Here is a 23034-nt window from a genome sequence, read left to right as displayed (position 1 = left end):
CGCGATCGCGGAATCCTGGAAGGACTATATAATCCAATTTCAATTCCAATCTCAATTGGGCCGGACTAGTAAAATCAGAACATAACAGAAGTATAACGACAACTCCAAATCTGTCCCTTCATTTTAAGCACATTCTGAAGATGTTCACAATTAATGAGCTATCTTTTTACAAAACATTATGAACAACCTGAAATGTCTTAAGAAAAATAAGTGAAATTTTAACAATATTATGCCTCAGTTTATCATAAGTGTATTACAACTTACTGATCACAGCAAAGGCACAAAATATTTAGTTGCAGGTATCTGGAACTGAACATTATAGTATTGTACAACTTGTCAAAATTTTGAAATTATTTTAACTTTACATTCATTTCCACATCTGTGTACTAATCCTGACCACATGAACTGACACACTATACAAACTTAAGTGGGAATTATTAAGGAAAAGGCTGTTATCTTCCTGCCTTGTAAATTTATAAATAAATATTACATAAAAGTTGTGGCAGGGCATCAACAAGGTTCAGCCTAACCAAATTCTGTCATACTGAAGCTGCTGACTCACATTATGTTGCACAATGTTGAACGTCTTTAAATATTTTTACAGTAATTATTCATTTTCACCTCTGTAATTTTTTACACTCATGCTTGGCTCATGTTTGACATCCCGGCTCGAGATACTGTTGTTTTAAATAGCAGTCAGACGCACCATTATTGAATTATGTTTAAATCTAACATGAAAACATTCATTGCTGTGGAGAAGCAACCTACAATAACTTCATTTTTCCGTCCCAATTGTATATTCAGATAGTTTATGCAGCCAATACCTTAGTATATTTCTGAGTGTTGGAAAAACGGGAAAACAACATGCATTTCACTGATTCATTTATTCAATTCAATTCAATTCAATGAACAAACTGTAACAAAATCTTTCATAGCAACAAAACAATGAAATGTGTAGTTTGATCAAACACACCTCCATCTTCAGCAAATTAAACTCAATATTTTTAATATGCACAAAAGGAAATCAGTTATCAACAAGAAACTTCAGTCTATGTACAGGTCCAGATATGGTTCAGGCTTTTTAAAACCTCGGAGCACCGTAGTCATCAGGCATCCGTTCAATATTATACCTGCATTTGGTAACAGAAAAAACAATAAGTCAGTAATAAGCATGTCAAAAGCTGTCATATTAGTAAAAAATGTAAAATGTTACCTGTGGTTGGAGATGTACATGATGGGCACCCCGGGTATCTTCCTGACTCTTCTCTTCAGATCTCTGTCCACAGTGGCCAGGATGTAGCATTTGTGCTGCAGAAATATTTGTGTGTAATTTATATCTCCCTTCAGCACCAAAACCAGAAAATAAAGACATACAACTACCCGATTTAATGGTGGCTATTCTACAACAGCAACTGGTTTCACAAGGAGTAATATCAAACACAGTCGCTGCTTTGTGTTTAAGGCTGAGGCTAACTTCGTTGTGGATCAATTTATCACTTATTTTCTAAATTAATTGATGATTTTTTTGCCAATAAATTATCAGAAAATGGTGAAAAAGGTCCGAGATGATGTCATCAAATGTCTTGTTTGGTTTTTTTTATTTAGGTGACGCGATGCAGTATCTGTACATAACGCACACATGCAGAACACACGCCTGTGCTCAGCGTAAGATCATTTTCTATTACAGATTTCATCCATCGGGCATCTAACAACGACTGAGCAGCCTTGGCGCAGTATTGTCCTCTCTCAGTGCTTTTCTGGTCCTAATATTTACTGTCATAAATCAGTAAAGAAACCAGGAAATATTAAAATCTAAAAAGCTGGATTTCGAGCATTTAGACATTTTTTCCCTAAAAAGAAAACTCCAACTGATTATTCAATCATCAAAATAGTTGAAGATTAATTTAATACTTGCAAACTAATAGATTATCAATTTATTGTTGCAGCTCTGCTTCTGTCTGATTTATTGATACAACATTTTAAGTCTTAATATACTGCTGAGCTGATGAGTCTGCGGACAATCTGCATGGTAAGTATGCATACTATTAATTCAACATGGACACTCAATTATATTTCTGTATTAATATAGCTGTCCATTAAAGACTATTACCTGTGTCACCCTTTGGACCAAACAGTCATCAGCGTATGTTCCCTTGTGTGTGCACGGCAGGCGCTCAAACCGCGGATCCTTGGCTATCCTGTAAAAGACAATACATCAAGAAACAGGCAAACACAATTTTTGGAACAAAAGTTTAGATATTAAATATGGTAATGTCTCCAAAGATTTACACCCAGCAGACTGTACCTGAGTGCAACTCTGTATTTCATTCCAAGCTTTTCAATCTCAGCCATCACACAGTCTGTGATATACGGAATGCCTGGAGTGGAAAAATGTCAGGAAAATACAATCTGAATTTCTGTTTCATGAATAAATAACAGCATTTGAAAATGGTATATAATAAATAGTTGACAAAAACCTTATTATTCTACATGTGTGCCTTTGGGAGGTAATGCTTACATTTAGCATACAAACAATCCATCATAGATTGAACAATGTCCAGTTTGGCCTTGATGGAGAAGTTGATGAAATTGGTATCAATCAGAATGTGGTACGGTGGGCCAAGCTGAGTATTATACTGGAAGAACAGACATGATGGATGCTTTTGCCTGCAAAACGAGATCAAATAAAACAAGTCAAGAAGTCGTCATCCACTGTTTAGAATCCAATATAAAATGCTGTGCTGATAACTTACACTTCTCTCTCCTTCAGCTTGGAGGGATCTTTCTTCTTTTTCTGTATTGTTTTTGCACGGTCCTTCTCTTTTCTACAAAACAAACAAGATGTTACAGTGCTTTCACAGACCTGGAAGATTCCCACATAACTATGTGCTTTGTTTTGATGGTTTTTTATGAGAAAAGATTCATAAACGTGGCCCAGTTGTTCAGAAGTAATGCGATCAGATTGTGGCTAATGGTTTGGATCAAATCTTGAAATGTGTTGTAAAGAAAAAAACTAATTAATTCTGAAATCAGATTGGATCACTGCGACGGTCCCACCAAGTACACTGTTCGGACACACTGGATATATTCTGTATGTTATGGTCTGTTATCTCAGATGTTGGAGTCTGAGTGAGCAGTCTGACCTGCTGAGTGCGCTGGAGCCCAGCTGTCTATTGATTAAATAGACTGGATTAAATATTCTGTATGTGTTGTTAAAAATGATGCAAAAATAAATAAATAAATAAATAAAGGATTATCCCTGAGCCTAGCAGATGGATTTAGGGTGGACTTCATTAACAAAATGACATGAAACTTTTGTAGTATGTACTATATTTACGCATTAATTTATATTTTGCACTTGTTTATTACAGTGATAAAGTTAGCTAACTATTAGGCCTTTAAAATAATAATAATATACTTTTTATATATCACTGTATATTAACTGAACTTGTCTCCTATAAGCAGAGCTTCAAAAGCTAGTCTCACAAATGAAGAAGAACACTGGACATTCTACATTTATTACTATATTTATCTTTTTTCCACTATAAAACCTGTTACAGACCTCTGCTCTTTTCTATTAATCTACAACAACTAAACATGTTGGCTTAATGTCTAAATGAACATCGAGGTCACTTTTCTGTAACGGTAATAATCATATTATTCAGACCCGGTACAATTTCCATATCACTTTCAGCATTGCATATAAATGAAAAGCATGCACTAGCAACAGCACTGTGGCGTGAACGTGAAGTAACGGTTTACTTGACTGCAGCAAGATCGTTATGAGCATCTCCAAATGAAGACAGCTGCTAACATTTACACACGGAACAATAGACCAACAGGGTCCATAACTTCATTAAAAAAGTTTTAAATTGTTTCAAACAGGGAGACAGAACCTGCCATGATTAAACAAGTCACACTATGTAGCTTTCTTCACTTCAGATAGGTGAGCTGTCACACTATCACAGTTCATAAATTGCAGTTAGATCATTTGATGCATTGAGGCTGATTTTACTGCTAGCAAAGTAGTGGTTAGATTATCATCACATATGAACAGGATCTTTGGGATGAGGAAATCATAAATAAATAAGCCTAATAGCAATCTGGGAAGTTGAATAGGCTTAGCTTAGATTTAGTCTTTTGTTTCTTTTTACATTATTATGTATTATAGATGACTTGATGTGAATAGTAAGAAACATTAAGTGAAAAGTGACCCATGTCTGAATAACAGATCGCCATTTTTACAGACTGACAAATGCTATGTACTCTAGGTCTGAAAAGGGCTTTTGAAAAACTGGAACAGAAGTGTGTTGAACTACCTGATTGCTGGTTTGCAAAACAAAGGATTTCCAAATTTGGATCACTCTGATTCAAATTAAACTTTCTGAGCAACTAGGCCTTGAACAGAGTTAATGAAGAAGCTGCTTAAACCAGAAGTTACTTTGACAGGAAAGCATCAAGTAATTATTAAAACTTACATTCTGTGGTCTTTCAAACTAATCATTCTCTTCATTGCTGCAAACTGTTTTGTTTTCTGCTTCCCCTGGATTGAAAAAGTTAGAACACACAGAAATTAGTTAAGACCAAACGATTACAACAAATACTGTATTTTGATATAAAGTGGGAGTAGAAAAACACAACTGAACTTAAAGCCAGCACAGATGCAGTTGCGAAATACGCATCATTTACACAACAGACAATGAATTGATTAGCTGAACACGACACACTTAAATCCAAACTCAGGCTACATTCACTGTGGTACATTTTTGGAAGACAATTGGAGACTGAATTTAGATATAATCGCGCCACCAATATCACTAGACTGGAACATATAAATGATTTAATTACTAACTAACTTCGGAACAATACGTGTAGCAGGTAACTGCTGTTAGCAGCTAAGCTAGCTATAGTTAACTTAGTTCAGTAGCATGCCTGCCAAAAGCTTCAACGCAAATTACTACATTTGAGGGACAATACTAGTAGTAGTAGTAGTTTGTAATTGTAATACAGTTAAAAAGATACATACCATGATTTAAATTACAGTCCAGAGCTCCAACTAGCTCAGTAAAACTTGCTACCTCTCCCCTCGTGCATCGACATGAAGACGTAATCAACAATCGACGTCTGTTCTGCGCATTTTCCGGTTGCTATGCTAATGCCTCACAGCCGAAGGTAGTTGCAGTATTTCAGTGCATGGATAAATTACAGTTTTGCATTTGCAGAGTGTTGCTTTTGTGTAGTGGTGCTATTGCAAACGGTGTTTTATCGACGTGTCGCGGTGTGAGTGTGGATTATCACGACGGGTTGGCGACGAGCTTTCTGATATGACGCTAATACTGTTGGCTAAGCTAGCTAGCTATTAGCATTGTGTTGTCTTGTTAGTCAGCGAATGCTACTGTAGCATTTTGCCAGTACAATGCTAACGGTTGTTACCATTAGCCTCCAGCGTTACCTAGCACTCCAGGTGTCAATAGACCAGCGAGAACTGATGATATTGCAGTTAACCCGTATATTTTCTGCTGTCTGCATTTTGTGTTTTTAAAAGTCTCTAAAGTAACTGTGAGGCTAACTTTACTGAGGCTATCGTTGGGTATGCTATTTAGTTAGCTATCTTGTGTATGAGAGTAGCAGCGGATGACATTTGGAAACGTTTTGACACCAGAGCTAGCGAGCTCAGGCATCTCATCATTATCAGCACCATCACCACCGACTGGACTGTTGTTGTTGGGTAGGATTTAGGTTGTAATTAGATTGTGATTGACCTAGAATCTGAGTTTGTTTTAGCTAAACACATCCTGGTGAGAGTTTTATGATCATTCTTTAGCCAAACTGCTCATACATTTTTCAGTGCTGTGGATTTCATGTAATGTTATTCTCCACACTTCTCCAAGGTGACACTTAAATATTCATGCTTTCATGGCAGAGCAGTTTACAGGTCAGCTCCTCGGCTTTATCATTTCCAAACTGTTGGACAGATGTTTATTTACAAGAATTCATTTGTGAATGCTTTAAGCTTTTGTGTAGTGTTTTAATTAACTCTGTTTTAATCGGTTTTCTCTTTCATTGTAGAAGACTTGACTAGCCCACTGGCGTGTGGCAGTTTTCCTTTCACGGAGGGGTTTGAGTGAAGGCTGAAAGATGGTCTGATGGACCGCCGCTTCTTCCTGACCTTTCTCTTCTGCTCAGTGTCGTGGATCTTCTTCTGGGAAGTGCGCTGGAAGAAAGGAAAAGAAAGTCAGATTGAGGAATGGCTCCAAGGACATAACCTCTGTCAATACAGGCACTTATTTGAAGGTCAGTAGGTTACAATATCCAATATGTTGTCCAATAAACTGTAGAAATTTAGTTGATGACCCTGTGTAGGGTGAATAAAAAAAATGATGTGAACAAGAATAATTTACCACTAGACAGGTGAAAGTATCAAATTTAACTAGATTTAAGCAGAGTTTAATAAACAAAGTGTGTATTGCTTGTTGCTTAGACTCTTGTCATTTTATGGCTTTAAACACTAGATATTCAGGCTTGAGAGATGCAAGTGGCATGCATGGACAATCAGCACAGGTTTAGTACTCATTATATTAGTCTTTAATGAGTTTTTAGGCCTGTGCCAGGGCATGATTGATGATGATTTGCTGGCCAGATTGAACATGGGGATTTTTATGTGTTGTTCATGTGTCATCCAGATGTACAGACACTGGAGGAGCTGAGTCTGAGTGTACTGAGTCGTCTGGAAGAGGTGGTAAAGGAACAGCAGCGCTGGAGGGAAATTGCCGAGGCTCACATCCAACTGCTCCGAGACTTTGCCTTCCAGGAGTGGCTGTGTTCCCAAAACCTGGAGCACTATTACCATACGTAAGCAAAGAAAGGTCTTAACTTAAATATTTACGCTAATCTGGTATAGATCTGTGAGTAGCCGCCTTTTTTTTGGGGCAGTTACTTTTTGGCACAAAATCCATGTAGATTAATCCTAGCACGGATTCTTTTAATGTTTTTAATTGTTTATGTAGTTAAGGTTATGTTTTGTGCTAGTTAATGCAGACTCTGTCTAATTCTGTCCACTTGAGGGCACTCTTCCTACTTCATGGGTAGCTGAGTTTGCTGACACGGAGCTGTGTAGGCTGCAGTGTTTCACAGGGTCACTGCAGTAAAAAGTATTCTTTAGAGACTGTAAGTGTGAGACCCTGCAGCAATGCAGATGTTTGTGTATGTGTGCTGAGTTCTGGCCACTGATCCAAACAGCACTGACTATGATTAGTAGTTTCTGCTGTATCAAAGCAGTTCCTGTTTGTCCTGTTTGTTTTTAAGCAAAGCAAACTGTAATGTTTCTAAAGGTTTGTAGCATAACTGTCTGACGTCGCCCTATAGGGATACAGTGTCACATTTCTGAAGGTCATGACTGTCATACTATCCTTGCATCCATCCATTGCAGTTTTGATTCAGTGGTTATCAATTTAGCCCTTCATTGCTCACATAATTTTGGATTACCTTTTGATTGCTTCACAAAGTCTCGTAGTGGAAGACAATTTTGCAGTTACATGCAGTCCAGAAATATATTGCAAATGGGGAAGTTAAAGTTGCAGACATGCATGAACCTTATTTATTCTCAGAGAAATTCTGTTGCTGATGAGTAAAAATAAAGTAATGTAGCAATAAGTTTTGATTACCATTATTGTTACACTTGAGACAACAGCATGCTAATGAATTCACATTCAGTGAAGCTAATGTAAATACATTTCACTGTTTACTTTATTTCAGTAGTTATGGAGATAATATTTTATATTGCTGTCTTTTGGCCATAAAAAATCATCCTATGAAAGCGTAATTACAGCACACACACTCAGTGTCAACAGACAGAGGGACAATTTTATTTTGCTAATTTTACAACAGGAGATTATCTTTTTGTGTTATAATGGTTACAATCATTTGTTTGCTTATAAATTTTCCACTACTGTATCTACCTGTGCTTGTCCTCTGTAAGTCTTCACGTACACCACTTTAATCAGATTTGGAAAAAAAAAGGCCTCATGCAACATGACATACCATCTGACTTCTGTCTTTTGAGATTATTTGCAAGTTTAGTTGATAAGGTTGAAGTTCCTGTCTTGCAGCATTTCTCATACACTGGTGTTTGTTTTGTATGTGGGACAGCCTGTTGTGTAGTTACTGCAGAAGTCTTGCTCAATAGACATTTAGCAACAGCATTCACAGCAGGGTTGCACATCTGAAAGTATAGTAAAGTAGTAGTTAATCCTACCGTTCCTTTTAATCTACCTTACATATTTTCACACTTGTCTCCTGCTGCAGACTGAAGACTTTGGGTTGTATGAATCTGGATGACCTGTCTCAGTTTGACAGTCAGCTGCAGCTCTCTTTAGCTGCCTGGGGCTACTACTACGAAGACTACATAAAATTGTCGACAGGGATCAAGATCCTCCAGACCTCCAGGGGGAGTCGCGACCAGGACTACGAGATCCGACTGGTGCACAGTCTTGCTGAGAGGCGTCTGAATGAGAAGTGGTCAATTGGTGAGGATCTTATCATTCAAGTGTTTCAGTTTGAGTCGCTCTCGACAGCTGCAGACTATCAAGAGGAATTTAGATACAAGACATAAACATAAGATTGTTCTGTTGCTAAGTGTTTTCCACAAATGTTGTTTCTGCAAGAGTCACAGATCATTTGTAGCTCAAGTGTCGTAATGGAGAAGTTTAGTGTTGCCTCATCTGTATGCACAAGCCAACACTTTGCTATCTCATAAAAACACTGTATTCACTCACTCTGAGGATAAATCTGTGGTAATATAAATAAAAAACACTCATTAGCTTTTCTAATGTTGACCTACATCCTTGTTGCCTGTTGGTGTTGATATTGTTTCTGAAGTTTTCAACTCCTTTCCAAAGTTCAAAGCTGGCCATTTAAATGACAGATCATTGCATTTGTTGCATTTGTGTGAAGAAACAATATTATTTCTTGTAAAGAAAAAAATAAATGCCCAAGGTTTTCTTGTCATACAACAATATTTTATGAAGCAAACTACAGCCATTAAAATGGAATCTGCAGACTCAGAGCAGTGTTTTTGTTGTAGTTAGTCATGGTACAATGTCCAATTGTCCTTTCAGCGGGAGCTCTCATATTTGGCTGTACTGTGGCGCTGTGCTTCTTGATAAGGGACCTCATGTTTTACGTGATTGGTGAGTCCATCATTAGCTGTTTGGATTAAGTTGGGCTGAAATATCTGGTGCTGGAATTAAGTTAGTTCAGTATTTGTCCTAATTTCATAATCAAAAATGTATTTCCCCATTCCAACTTCTAATCTGTTGTGCTTCTCTCCTTCTTGTGGCAGGTGGAATTACTGTTTCCATCATAGCGTTTGTCTTTACCATCAAGTTCCTCTGTGAGCTTGCAGCAAGAGTGGTCAGCTTCCTGCAGAATGAGGAATCCAGGGCGACGCGGTGATCGCAGCATCTACGACTACGTCCGGGGAAACTACCTGGACCCACGTTCCTGCAAGGTGTCATGGGACTGGAAGGAGGCCACAGGAAGTGGGGCAAACTATGAGCTTCAGAGTCCAGGTGCTGACAGATTCCTAATGTCTCCAGGATACAAATGTAGTGTGCCTGTTGTCTTGCTTATTGAATTTCTTACAAGTAGATTACAGGATTCAGCACTGTCAGAAACTTTTGGTTAGCATTATTATGTTCAAAAAGAATAATGTGTTTTTTGAGACCTAAAGCATATTAACATATTCTAGTAGATCTTTAAGCTTTATAAGAGGTCTTTAAAGGACAAAATTCTCAAGGTATGGTAATGTAAGATGCCACTGACTTGGATTCTTGTCTCTTCTCTGTCTTAAATAATACTCATTTTCTACTTACTGCTTCTCAGCTCTTCTATAAAATGGTCAGCCTTTCCCAGCCCATCGCCCTGTAGGGCTGAGGGTCAACATCACCCACATTGAACTGGCCTTGGACATCCCTGTTACACAGGAGGTTCTACAAGAACCAGAGTCCAACGTAGTCAAAGTGGCCTTCACCGGTGCGCAAGGCTGGGACGCTATGAGGTTGCAGTCAAGCTGGGTGGTCTCAATGTGGCCTACAGCCCTTATTACAAGATATTCCAGCCAGGTACGACGATATGTATTCAGGAGAATCTGATTTTAATCTATTTTCATGCAATTTACAATGTGAAGCAACATCTCTACTTCGACTGGTTATTTTTCTGTTTTCTGTTCACCTCAGGTACAGTTGTTCATCGAAAACCAAGATAGCCTACCATTTCTCCACCCTGGTGCGAACTAACGGCCAGCAGCACACTTTACAAATCGAGCCCAGGGATGAATACGGAAACCCTACCAGTAACTCCACATCTCTCACAGATGAAGTCCAACTACAGCATCCATGTGCACTCGGTAAGGGAGCGAACCCATTTACTATTACACATTGCTCTCTACTTAGAAGATTTATTTCTTGATTGTGTTTCTTTTTACCCCTCTGTTCCCAATTGAACGGCCGCTGGCTTTACAGTATAGCAGAACTGAGCTGGTATTTATTTCAGTTATCCTGTTGTTACCAGCTAGGACAGTGGATGATGACGTCTGGAGGATTTCTACAGTAAGTCAGTTTCACTCAACAAGCAGCAGTGTCAGGTTCTGCTGAGACTGACCCTGAGGAAGACGGGCTGTTTCAGGGCTCGCATCTCCTACAAGAATCAGCCGCCTCAGCAACGGGGAATTTGACATAATTGTTCTCAGTGGTGAGAAGCTTTACATGCGCAAGATAACCAAGTCCAGAGATGGAGTTTACTTACATGCATTATAGTTAGCCTGTGTTTTCAGTGCCTAATACCCATTTTCTCTTGCATATTGCAGAGAATGAAAAGGCCTGTGTGGAGAAGAATGTGTCCACTCCGGGCATAAGCATCTACTTTGAGGCATACCTTTACAGCAGTGGGAACTACAGCAGTTCATCGTGGCAGTTACCAGCTTCCTCTTTGTTGGCTCCCCAGAGGAGGCCCTCCATGGGGAGAAGAAGAGGATGAGCATGACTCTCCTGTGGAGGGACAGCCTGAGAAGGTCAAGAAACCAAAAAAGGTCTACTGTTACATATCGCCAAAGGTAAGGGCTGTCATGAAATGTCTAGATGTAATTAGAAGAAATGTCCGTGTTCCTTTTCAACTTTTGAAATCAAAGTGACCATATTTTAAGTGTTTTTTTGCCTTTCCTCTAGTGTGTTTTAGGTTTCTGTGTATATAAAGGGTTCACAGCATAAAGCCACACTGAAGGGACGTGTACTTTGGAACAGAAAACACCGCTGCCTTACCTGCTTTAAACACCTTAACTGAAGTCCTGGCTTTTCTTCCATTACTGTCCATGTCACCGTGTAACATATTTGCATACTGCCTGCCTCCTACCTTTTTGCCAGGGGCACATCCTTGTACTCATAGATCTCTATGTAACTAGTCATGCCTCACATTCATGTACAGTGGCTTGCATAAGTATTCATACCCCTTGAACTTTTCCACATTTTGCCACGTTAACGACTGCAAACATAAATATATTTTATTGGAATTTTATGTGAAAGACCAACACAAAATGGCATATAATGTGGAGTAGAAAGAAAATTATACATGATTTATTTTTTTTTTAACAAATGAAAAACTGAAAAATGTGGTGTGCAAAAGTATTTCAGCCTCCTTTTCTCTGAGTGCATCCAGTTGCCTTCAGAAGTTGCCTGATGATGCTGAATGATTGAATGTTGACCTAATGACTAAATAGAGTCCACCTGTGTGTAATTTAATCTCAGTAAAAATATAGCTGTTCTGTGACGGCCTCAGTGGTTTGCTAAGAGAATATTGGGGAGCAAACAGCATCATGAAGTCCAAGGAACACACCAGAACAGGTCAGGGATAAAGTGTTGGAGAAGAATTTAAAGCAGGATTAGGCTATAAAAAGATTTCTCAAGCTTTGAACATCTCACGGAGCACTGTTCAGTCCATCATCCAGAAATGGAAAGAGTATGGCACAACTGCAAACCTACCAAAGACACGGTCGTCCACCTAAACTTACAGGCTGGACAAAGAGAGCACCGATCAGAGATGCAGCCAAGAGGCCCATGGTGACTCTGGATGAACTGCAGAGATCCACAGCTCAGGTGAGTGAATCCATCCACAGGACAACTATAAGTCGTGCACTGCACAAATCTGGCTTTTATGGAAGAGTGGCAATGAGAAAGCCATCGTTAAAAGAAAACCACAAGAAGTCCTGTTTGCAGTTTTCCAGAAGTCATGTGAGGGACACAGCAAACATGTGGAAGAAGGTGCTCTGGAACTTTTTGGCCTCAATGCAAAACGCTGTGTGTGGCGGAAAACAAACGCTGCACATCACTCTGAACACACCATCCCCATTGTCAAACATGGTGGTGGCAGCATCATGCTCTGGGGGTGCTTCTCTTCAGAAGGGACAGGGAAGATGGATGGAGCCAAACACAGGGCAATCTTGGAAGAAAACCTGTTGGAGTCTGCAAAAGACTTGAGACTGGGGCAGAGATTCACCTTCCAGCAGGACAACGACCCTAAACCTAAAGCCAGGGCTACAATGGAATGGTTTAAACGTACCGTATTCATTGTTAGAATGGCCAAGTCAAAGTCCCAGACCTAAATCCAATCGAGAATCTTGGCAAAGATCTGAAACTGCCGTTCACGAACGCTCTCCATCTAATCTGACTGAGCTTGAGTTGTTTTGCCAAGAAGAATGGGCAAGAATTTCAGTCTCTCGATGTGCAAAACTGGTAGAGGACATACCCCAAAGACTTGCAGCTGTAATTGCAGCAAAAGGTGGTTCACAAAGTATTGACTTCAAGGGGGCTGAATACTTTTGCACACCGCACATTTTTTATTTATAAAAAAAAAAAATAAAATATCTATAATTTTCTTTCTACTTCACAATTGTATTCTACTTTGTGTGGTCCTTTCACATAAAATTCCAATAACATATATTTATGTTTAAAGTAGAAATGAGAGCTAAAATAGAGCATTGCAGAGGGTGAGAAGATGTGCAGCTGTGTATAGTCTGAGAAGAATAATGTGTTTTTTGAGGCTTAAAGCATGTAAACATATTCTAGGGTTCCCCTCCAAAAACAAAAAGAACAAATGTGCATAATATGGGCTCTGTAAGAAATGTTAAAAGGGCAAAATTCTCATAATATGGTAATGTAAAATGCCACTGACTTGGATTCTTATCAAACAGCAACTATCCGTGAAGGAGTTCTACCTGAAAATTATTCCGTGGCGCCTTTTCACCTTTCGAGTCTGTCCAGGAACAAAGGTAAGCAGAGCTGACGTCAGAAAATTCAGGAGAAGAGGCCACTTTTGACTTTTTCTGACATCTTATTGTAATGTCTCTCTTCAGTTTACCTATTATGGCCCCGACCCGGTTCACAAGTACCTAACTCTCGTGGTGGATGATGGGATACAGCCTCCTGTGGAGCTCAGCTGCAAAGACAGAAACATAATGGCTGCCACCTTCATTCGTTTCCTTCACAAAAACATTGGTGCGTTTCGGTCAAATGAGATTGCCTTTGCCTCAAGCGGCACTTAGTAAACACTGTCTTTTGTGATGAGTGTGACGGTAATTTGACGATGTTGTCCTTAGGTGGCTCTGAAACGTTCCAAGATAAGGTGAACTTCTTTCAACGTGAACTCAGGCACATCCACTCCAAGAGACCTCGCACCAAAACCTGCCTAAAAATCACTCGACACACTATTTTAGATTCAGTAAGTGCTGCTGCCGTGCAGTATTATAAAACAGTTGTATAAGATGTGCATCATGAAAGTAGGCATAGAGTCAGAACAGTTTTGTAACCTCTGTCATAATGTTACCACTTCACAGTCATTAAAGGCTACAAGGAACTTCTCAGTGTCAGACTGGAGTAAGAACTTTGAGGTTGTGTTTCAGGATGAAGAAGGTAAACAAAACAACTGAATGAATGAAAATTTACTGTTGTATGAAGCACTTTAAACCAAACGGTCTTAAGGTGAACAGATGAGTAAAATCTTTTGACATTTCTCTGCAGCTCTGGACTGGGGAGGCCTCGCAGGGAGTGGTTTGAGCTGATCTGTAAGACTCTCTTTTGACACGTCCAACCATTGTTCACCCCGCTTCAGTGACAACAACCAGGGCCTTGTGAGTTAGCCAGTTTAACCACTTCCACATTCAGTGCTTAAACTAGACGTAAGTTCAAACACTTAACCATAATCTGTCTTTATTGTCCAGGTGCACCCAAATGCTGAAGGCCGCCCCATTTGCGCCTAAAGATGTACGAGTTTGCGGGTCGCATCGTAGGGAAGTGCCTGTATGAGTCTGCTCTGGGCGGAGCCTACAAGCAGCTGGTCCGAGCTCGCTTTACGCGCTCTTCTTGGCCCAGATATTTGGCCTCAAGCGCATGAACATACAACGGTATGGAACACAGTGCCTTCTCGGCAGAAGAGACGTTTGCACTCGAGGAAGTTTGAACGGTCACGTTGATTTATGTTCTGGTCTGTCAGCTTGGTCTGTCTCATCCTTCTGACATTCTTCACAAAGCCAGAAAACCTGATTTGTTTCTCGGCAATTATTATGTCGTGGAGGAACGAGCCAGTTGTTTTGCTGTTTACCAAGGTCGCTGAGTTTGCAAAGCTGAAATCGTCGCCCAATCATCCTCTTTATCCCCGGTCGCTTGACAAGATGAAATGCCATGTGTATTTAAAAAGCGTCATTTGCCTGTGTATTCGTTCTATTTTCCACTTGCAAGTACTATCGAGACAGATGCCAAGGGATTCTACAAAACTACACCACCAACCCAGTCTGCTTCATACCTAACAATGACGTAAGTGAAATGGAACCTGGTGTTTGCCGAGGAGAAGTACAGCAATCGGGACAGCTGGAGAAGGGTGAGGCAACGCTTTGGAAAGGAACCCGTCCCCTTTTAATCCCTGATGTAATTTCACCGGAAGATAGGAGCAATAAACAAATAAAAGAAACATATTGCTCGTTTGGCAAGGTTCTCGTTTTCTTTAAGGAGGGGGAGTGGTGCGTTTATGTGAAGGTGGACGAGCAGAGTTTGGCTCCAGGGCTCATTTTAAACTTTGTTGTTCACTTGTAAAATTCTGGCTGTGTACGTCCTCATATTGAAACATGTTGAGATAAATAGTTACCGTCTGTCAGTTATTTTTCTTAAGCTTTTAAATTAATTGTCCAAATATTTATAAAGTCATAGACAACCCTGTGACACCCAGACCACTTTCAAGAAAGTCCTTATCTTCATTACGTACTAATCCTGTCTCTGTTTCGTGCCTTTTCTGACCAGTTTTTGCTGTTTTCCATATTTTTTTTCCCCCTCACATTTCTATCCCGCCTCATGCTCTGTTGCAGGTGGTGGAGTTGATATCAGGGGGAGCTCAGATCGCTGTTACCCAATGAAAATAAGATGCATTATCTCAACCTGCTGGCTCAGTACCGTCTGGCCAGCCAGGTGAGGGATGAGGTGGAACACTTTTTGAAAGGTAAGGAAACTAACACAGCTGCAGTCTGCTGCTTTTCCAGCCCCAGTTCCTCTTTTGAGATCTCCAGTAATGTGCGTGTAATTGGTGTAATTTCCTGATCAATTACAGGTTTAAATGAACTGGTTCCAGAAAATCTGCTAGCCATATTTGATGAGAATGAGCTGGAGGTAAGTGTGATGTTTGTAATGAAATTCTGCTGATCTTTCAAGCACTACGGGGTAATCATGTATTTTTTTTTCCTTTCTAATTTCTGTAGCTGTTGATTGTGGCACCGGCGATATAAACGTGCAGGACTTCAAAGCCCACGCTGTGATGTTGGAGGGTCGTGGCAACTTCAGAGAGAAGGTGTGTTGTGGAAATTCAGTGACTTAGCTTTCCTAACTGCAGGAGGCTAATGAAATGCTAAAGTGTGCTGCTTCTTTTGTTTTGCCACAGGTGATGAAGTGGTTCTGGGCGGTGGTGTCCAGCTTCACCAGGAAGAGCTGGCACGTCTGCTGCAGTTCACCACCGGCTCCTCACAGCTTCCCCAGGGGGATTCAACACTCTTTGCCCCTCCTTCCAGATCATCGCTGCCCCCACACACAGCACTTTGCCCACTGCACACACCTGGTGAGTAGAGGCAGATTTAACTAAGAATGAGGCTAGTAGAATTCTGTAGTTGTTCTTATTTATATGACCACCTAATTACTTTATGACCTCACAACCTTGTCTGTGGCGCCCAAGCACTTTTCTGAAGACGTAACTCTTCAACCCTTAAAGCCAGATGGATGCATTTTACTTTCTAATTCCGTCCCTTATTCTTAGTTGAAATGCTGTCATGTTATTTATTGTAGCAAAGTATAGTGTGTGTCAAATGAAACCACATAATCTAATCTTTTTCAACAATGCTAGCTGCTTGTCTGTGTGATGCCATGTCAAGGAAAAAATAAACATTTGCCTGGTTTGCCATCTTTGCAAGTAGGTTGCTGTATGTAAACACTTCTGTTGGTAAAAAAAATGACAGTTATTTCTGATATTTCCTGTTTAATAATGCCAGACGCCACATAATCTTCCAGTACATTACAAAAATGTATCGCTCCTGCCAACATTTTATGGAGAGGTAGATGAAAAAGACAAGTTTCATAATATATTTTTAACATAAAATCAAAATGATGGCAGATCTAGATATCCAAAAAAGAGGTCTGAGGTCCTCCAATCAGCATAGATCTGCTTGAAGTACCCAGGTCTAAATACAAACATTTGGGTGACTGGATGTTCTCTGTAGCTGCACCCAGGCTCTGGAAGAAGCTCCCCCCGACATGCGCACCATCACTGACCTGGGTCTCTTTAAATCACAACTCAAGACGTTCCTGTTTAAAAATGGCTTTTCATACCTAGCAACACAGTGACATTTTAATACTTTTATTTCTTCTGGATGTTATATTTTAGTGCCGTTTTATTGCTGTTTATTTTATTGTTCTACTGCATGGAGTTTGCATGTTCTCCCTGTGCATGCGTGGGTTTCCTTCCACAGTCCAAAAATATGCTGAGGTTAATTGATTACTCTGAATTTGCCCGTACACACGTGGACAAAATTGTTGGTACCCCTCAGTTAAAGAAGGAAAAACCCACAATTCTCACTGAAATCACTTGAAACTCACAAAAGTAACGATAAATAAAAATTTATTGAAAATTAAATAATCAAAAACAGCCATCACTTTTGAATTGTTAATTAACACAATTATTTAAAAAAACAAACTAATGAAACAGGCCTGGACAAAAATGATGGTACCTCTATAAAAGATTGAAAACTATTTGACCAGAGTGACATGATTAACTCAGGTGTGTCATTTAATTGACATCACAGGTGTTTCCAAACTCATAATCAGTCAGTCTGCCTATTTAAAGGAAGACAAGTAGTCACCCTGCTGTTTGGTGAAAAGGTATGTACCACACTGAACATGGACAACAGAAAGCGAAGGAGAGAATTGTCCCAGGACATCCGAAAAAAAATTATAGACAAACATCTTAAAGGTAAAGGCTATAAGACCATCTCTAAACAGCTTGAAGTTCCTGTGACAACAGTGGCTCATATTATTCAGAAGTTCAAGACCCACGGGACAGTAGCCAACCTCCCTGGACGTGGCCGCAAGAGGAAAATTGATGACAAATTGAAGAGACGGATCGTTGGAATTGTATCCAAAGAGCCCAGAGCAACCTCCAAAGAAATTAAAGGTGAACTCCAAGGCCAAGGTACATCAGTGTCAGATCGCACCATTCGTCGTTGTTTGAGCCAAAGTGGACTTCATGGGAGACGACCAAGGAGGACACCACTGTTGAAAAAAACTCATAAAAAAGCCAGACTGGAATTTGCAAAAATGCATGTTGACAAGCCACAAAGCTTCTGGGAGAATGTCCTTTGGACAGATGAGACCAAACTGGAGCTTTTTGGTAAGGCACATCAACTCTATGTTCATAGACTCAAAAAGCAAGCATACGAAGAAAAGAACACTGTCCCTACGGTGAAACATGGAGGAGGCTCAGTAATGTTTTGGGGCTGCTTTGCTGCATCTGGCACAGGGTGTCTTGAAAGTGTGCAAGGTACGATGAAATCTGAAGACTATCAAGGCATTCTGGAGAGAAATGTGCTGCCTAGTGTCAGAAAGCTTGGTCTCAGTCGCAGGTCATGGGTCTTCCAACAGGACAACGATCCAAAACACACAGCCAAAAACACCCAAGAATGGCTGAGAGAAAAGCGTTGGACTATTCTAAAGTGGCCTTCTATGAGCCCAGATCTGAATCCCATTGAACATATGTGGAAGGAGCTGAAACATGCCATTTGGAGAAGACACCCATCAAACCTGAGACAACTGGAGCTGTTTGCTCATGAGGAGTGGGCCAAAATACCTGTTGACAGCTGCAGAACGCTCAATGACAAATACAGAAATCGTTTAATTGCAGTGATTGCCTCAAAAGGTTGTGCAACAAAATATTAAGTTATGGGTACCATCATTTTTGTCCAGCCCTATTTCATTAGTTTGTTTTTTTAAATAATTATGTTAATCAACAATTCAAAAGTAATGGCTGATTTTGATTATTTAATTTTCAATAAATTTTTATTTATTGTTACTTTTGTGAGTTTCAAGTGATTTCAGTGAGAATTGTGGGTTTTTCCTTCTTTAACTGAGGGGTACCAACAATTTTGTCCACGTGTGTAGGTGTGCGTGTGATTGTTTGTCCTGTTTTAAGTTACTGTAGTGTTTTTAAGTTATTTTCTTGTTTTACTGTGAAGCACTTTGGTCACCCTTTGGGCTGTTGTAAAGGGCTATATAAATAAACTTTGATTGATTAATTGATTGATATCCTAGAACAATGTAGGACCTAGATTGCTCCAGAAAAAACTGAGATACAGCACGTCCAGCTGGCCCTTAAAAAGACCCAAGTTCAAAGCGTACAATTAAAGGTAGTAAAATTACCCTGAAAATAGCCTCACACGATGATAGTTTGTTTTGTGAAATAAAAGTCCTGAATTTTACATAACATTATTCAAACGGAAGGAAATGAGGCTTTCTTTGTGGGATATTTTAGTGCCACAATGCATTTGTGCTGCTGTGTTGAGTTTTTATGGCGGCAGCAGAATGGTTTATGTGAGACGGAGTCAAAATAAACTGCAGTGTGTGTGTGTTTTGAATGAAGGAACATATCAGCCAGTGCAGCAGTGTGGCTCACTGATGTCTTTTTAATAGTTTTTGGACAACAGTGGAGCTCTGTGGTGCAGTGGAATCTGCTATATCATGCTAGGAAATTCTTAGAATAAAGTTGGTTTTGGTCTTTGATTGTTTTTTTTTTTTTTAAGCCATGAAGAAGGTAGAATATCAGCACATTTTTATCTTTAGACCTCCTAATGTTAAATTTTCATGCAGTATTATGTCTTATAAATATTTCCCCAGCATGTAGACATTTGCTGACTCTGTGGTGTTTCTCTGTCTAGTTTTAACCAGCTGTGCCTCCCTACTTACGACTCCTACGAGGAGCTGCACAAGATGCTGAAGCTGGCCATCAGTGAGGGCAGTGAGGGCTTTGGCATGCTCTGACTTCTCCATCACTAGCACTGTGGTTTCACTCGTACAAGGGGGAGACCGGCGCTGCTCCACTGCCCTGGTTTCCTGCATTCATCTACATTTGGACTTCTTTGCGCTCCCTATAAATTCTCTCTCAGGATGAGAGAGCGTTTCAGGAAGTCCCAGAAGGCTGTGCTGAACCTGGAATTCAGTTGAATGAACTCTAGTGTGACTGTATGTATATAAAATATCTCGCTTTTGTAAAACAGCAAAGAACCCACGGACTGCTGATAAAGGTGGTGGTTGGGGTAGTTTTATTCCTTAATGCTAAAGTTTGCTTAGTTTTATATGTTTGAGAGACAAATGACGCTAGAGCAAAGGCCTTGAGTATTACTGTATAACTGCTTCTTTTGCATTTTTGCAAACTGAGGAACACTTAAGTGCAACAGCAGCCTACATGGGATGTGGGTGACACGTGCATCTACAGCACTACGGCCTTAATCGATCAGGGACTGATGTGTGTATGTAAATATATAATATCACTCTTTTATTTCAATAACTTGTACATACTAGTGTGTATACATAGGTTTTCATCTCGTTACATTTTGATTTAACAATTAAGGAAAAGGGATTTCGTTATTGTTGCATGTCTGATGGGTTCAGAGTTGATATAATTTCCACAAGTTATTTTTTTTCTGTCTAAGACAAAGGGGGTTTTAAAAGAAGCCAAGTAATTTCTATGTTTTTAACTTATTATGTCTCGGGAAAGCTGTTTGTGTTGACCCATACCGTTGAATCTATGTTTGTGTGGAACTTTGTTTTGTTCTGTTTTATAACCTGCCTTATTCATACCCTTTGCCTCCGATTGTATCCAGAGAGGTGCGTAGGTGAGAGACACATAGTTGACAATAATAAGTAATAGCTATACTCTGACACTTGTATTAGTACATACAGGGGTTGCTGTGGGTGTGTGTTGACTGGATGTTGGGGGAGAGCCCATATATAACAAACACGTTATATATGCTGTATGCTTTTTACTTTCTCATTCACAGCCTGTTATGGGTTTACCTCAGAATCTCCTTTACCACCTATGCATCCTCTGACACAGGTGTGAGTGTGTTCATGCGTGTAAACATGCACATGCAGTTTGCTCATAGTTGCCTCCTTCCAGCCCTGACCGTACAACCTTTAGCCATATACTCCCGCCTCCTCTATAAACTAAAGCAGAGCATTGTACCTTTGGAGAATACGCTCTGTTTGTTTTTTTTTGTTATATAATTGTGAGACTATTTATTTTTAATGCTGTTAGTGTCGTCCATGTTCCTGAGCCAACAGAATTGTTTTCTCGTCGTCTGTTTCTCTTTATAATTTTGTAGCAATTCCTTCGCTGTTCCACAGTTTACATGATCATTAGCCATTTTGTAATAGTGTGTGCTGCCGGTCAGAGTCTTTGTAGAGCATCGAGGAAACGTGATGTTTAGTCTTATGGCATCAAGAAAATGTCAGACAATTCTTCTCTGTAGTATTTTGATTTGAATCTGTTCATTTCCCCCACAGAGCACTCTGAATGCAGCTTCACAACATTCTCACTCAGCAGTAAAAGTTTGACTCGGCCACTTAGAGATTTAACTTGTGGAACGTCAAAGACTTTTTGACAGTAGGTGGGTGTTGCAGGTTGGAATTAATTGCATTAACTTCTCAGCGCCAACAAAGCGTCCACGCTTTTGCTGGCCTTTTAGTGTTAAGAGGTTTATAAGAGGATTATGGATTTGTGTTTGTTTGGGTTGTGCAATGTTGACCTTACGTACTGAGGAGGACCGTGAAAATGTTATAAGTGCTTATGAAAATAATTCACTGAGGGTGTGTTTCCAGCACCAATACCAATGGCTGAGCTCATATTTATCAGACACAAAGTTAGTTTAACATGCATGATGTGACCATTCTGAACGGATATGAAGGAGGTCTGTCTTGTAGTTTTATGTTCTTGTCTGATGTCCTACTTTTCATGAGCATCTTCTACTTATGTTTTATGCTTGGGATTGTTTGGGGGTTAGATGAGTGCGACTTTTAGCAATCTAGATATTGTGAAATATTTGCCTATGACTTTGAAGCCATGGGTACTCTCTTTTTCTTTTTTAATGGCAAGCCTCTGCTGATGAATGTCTGAGATTCTCTGGACTGCAGGTCCTTTGTTTATGGGAATAAAAAATGATGGAAAAAATTCTTATCTTATTTTGATTTCTGGGCATCATATTTGAGTTGTTTTCAGCTGCTTAATTACATGCCCTTTTTACGGCTTCAAACTTGGATTTAGACTGGAAGATGACATTTAATGCTTAAACAGTATTTTGTCAACATAGTGTGGAGCAGATTCAGGATTCAACGGTTATTTGTCACGTGCACACAGAATGCAGTGACATGCAAAGTGACTCGACATTATATAAGAACATTCCTTAAAAATAACTGAAAATTGGAAGATGAGAATATTGAATTAATGATTGGGCTCACAATGTTCTTCCCTGTGCTTGAGATCAGGAACAGAAGATGACTCGTAAGCATGTAAGTATTTTTTTGATTTATTTTTTATGCAAGACTTAAATGAAAGGACTTTGGGGTTTTGGCAGAGAAATATCGATACTGTTTTCTGAAACAACATGACCAAAATTTTAGTTAGATTTGGGACTGATGTAGCTTTTGTTGCAGTAAAGGCAGAATTCCTCGTTACTGTTTTCTGCTTGGGGGGGGGATCACAGTATTGCATTGTTAGCAGTTTAAGAAGACTTGCGACTGAAACCTGCCTGTCAGTGTGCCTGTGTGGGGTTTCTGTTAGCGCTCTGGCTTCTTCCCAAAGTCCAAAAACATGCATTGTAGCTTAATTGGTGATTCTAAATTAGCCAGAGGTATAAATGTGATTGTGTGCGGTTGCTGGTCTCTTTGTGTAGCCTTTTGATGGACTGTCCAGGTTGGACCCCGCCTCCCACCCAGTGATAGCCAGGATGGACTCCAGCCTCCTGCAGCTCTATACAGGATAAACCAGGTACAGTTAATGGATGGAAAAGTGTATAATTATTTTCATTTCCAGATGAGTGCATGTTTTGGACACAAGGGGGCACTGGCTGTACATGTGACATGAGCTCACGGTGAGTGAAGGATACATGCCTCTTCCTCTGTCATCTCCCAGGACAGCTTAGCTGCAATGAATGATGAGGGGCTTTCCTGTCTTCAGCTGACCCTCCACACTCCCAGCCTTCCGCGCAGAGAGCAGGCCAGATTGAATCCCCTCCATTACAGGCATGTCTCGTTTCCCCACACATTCACACATACCTCATGAACACATGAAAATAAACAAGGTTCATTCAAACCTGCTGCTGGCCCAATGAAGGCAGCTTTTTTGAGAGCTCTGCTGTGTATGGAATGTGATAATACCCAACTGCTTGAAGTGAAACAGAAAACAAAGGCT

At 39.9% G+C, this 23034-nt stretch overlaps 2 protein-coding genes across 2 annotated transcripts; one reads left to right on the top strand and one right to left on the bottom strand.

Annotated features, from left to right (window-relative positions):
- Positions 1-865: 865 nt before the first annotated feature.
- On the bottom strand, positions 866-5133 carry fcf1 (FCF1 rRNA-processing protein). Its single transcript, XM_022212472.2, has 8 exons — positions 5027-5133; positions 4479-4543; positions 2754-2825; positions 2519-2667; positions 2306-2378; positions 2111-2198; positions 1214-1308; positions 866-1130 (listed from the first exon to the last, which is right to left on the bottom strand). The coding sequence occupies exons 1-8, from the start codon at positions 5027-5029 to the stop codon at positions 1082-1084; spliced, it is 594 nt and encodes a 197-aa protein (XP_022068164.1). The 5' UTR covers positions 5030-5133; the 3' UTR covers positions 866-1081.
- Positions 5134-6146: 1013 nt separating this feature from the next.
- arel1 (apoptosis resistant E3 ubiquitin protein ligase 1) lies at positions 6147-21159 on the top strand. Its single transcript, XM_051950146.1, is given in 35 exon segments — positions 6147-6294; positions 6684-6852; positions 8305-8525; positions 9117-9188; positions 9341-9435; positions 9437-9529; positions 9531-9569; positions 9883-9889; positions 9892-10031; positions 10034-10131; positions 10245-10413; positions 10574-10711; positions 10713-10749; positions 10865-11016; positions 11018-11110; positions 13241-13318; positions 13403-13544; positions 13646-13767; positions 13883-13958; positions 14067-14078; positions 14081-14121; positions 14123-14176; positions 14267-14279; positions 14282-14401; positions 14404-14449; positions 14798-14873; positions 14875-14922; positions 15404-15445; positions 15447-15534; positions 15643-15705; positions 15791-15879; positions 15970-16003; positions 16006-16056; positions 16059-16143; positions 19505-21159. Coding segments are annotated over 35 exon segments (3054 nt in total). The 3' UTR covers positions 19608-21159.
- Positions 21160-23034: the final 1875 nt, after the last annotated feature.

This window comes from Acanthochromis polyacanthus, chromosome 1 (assembly GCF_021347895.1).
Source record: "Acanthochromis polyacanthus isolate Apoly-LR-REF ecotype Palm Island chromosome 1, KAUST_Apoly_ChrSc, whole genome shotgun sequence".
Lineage (NCBI taxonomy): Eukaryota > Metazoa > Chordata > Actinopteri > Pomacentridae > Acanthochromis > Acanthochromis polyacanthus.
This window is presented reverse-complemented; position numbering and strand designations above follow the sequence as displayed.

Coding starts and splice junctions, on each gene's coding strand:
- fcf1 (XM_022212472.2), bottom strand. Junction 2,379..2,518: donor GGATTGTTTGTATGCTAAAT/GTAAGCATTACC, acceptor TTTCCACTCCAG/GCATTCCGTATATCACAGAC. Junction 2,199..2,305: donor AAATACAGAGTTGCACTCAG/GTACAGTCTGCT, acceptor TGTCTTTTACAG/GATAGCCAAGGATCCGCGGT.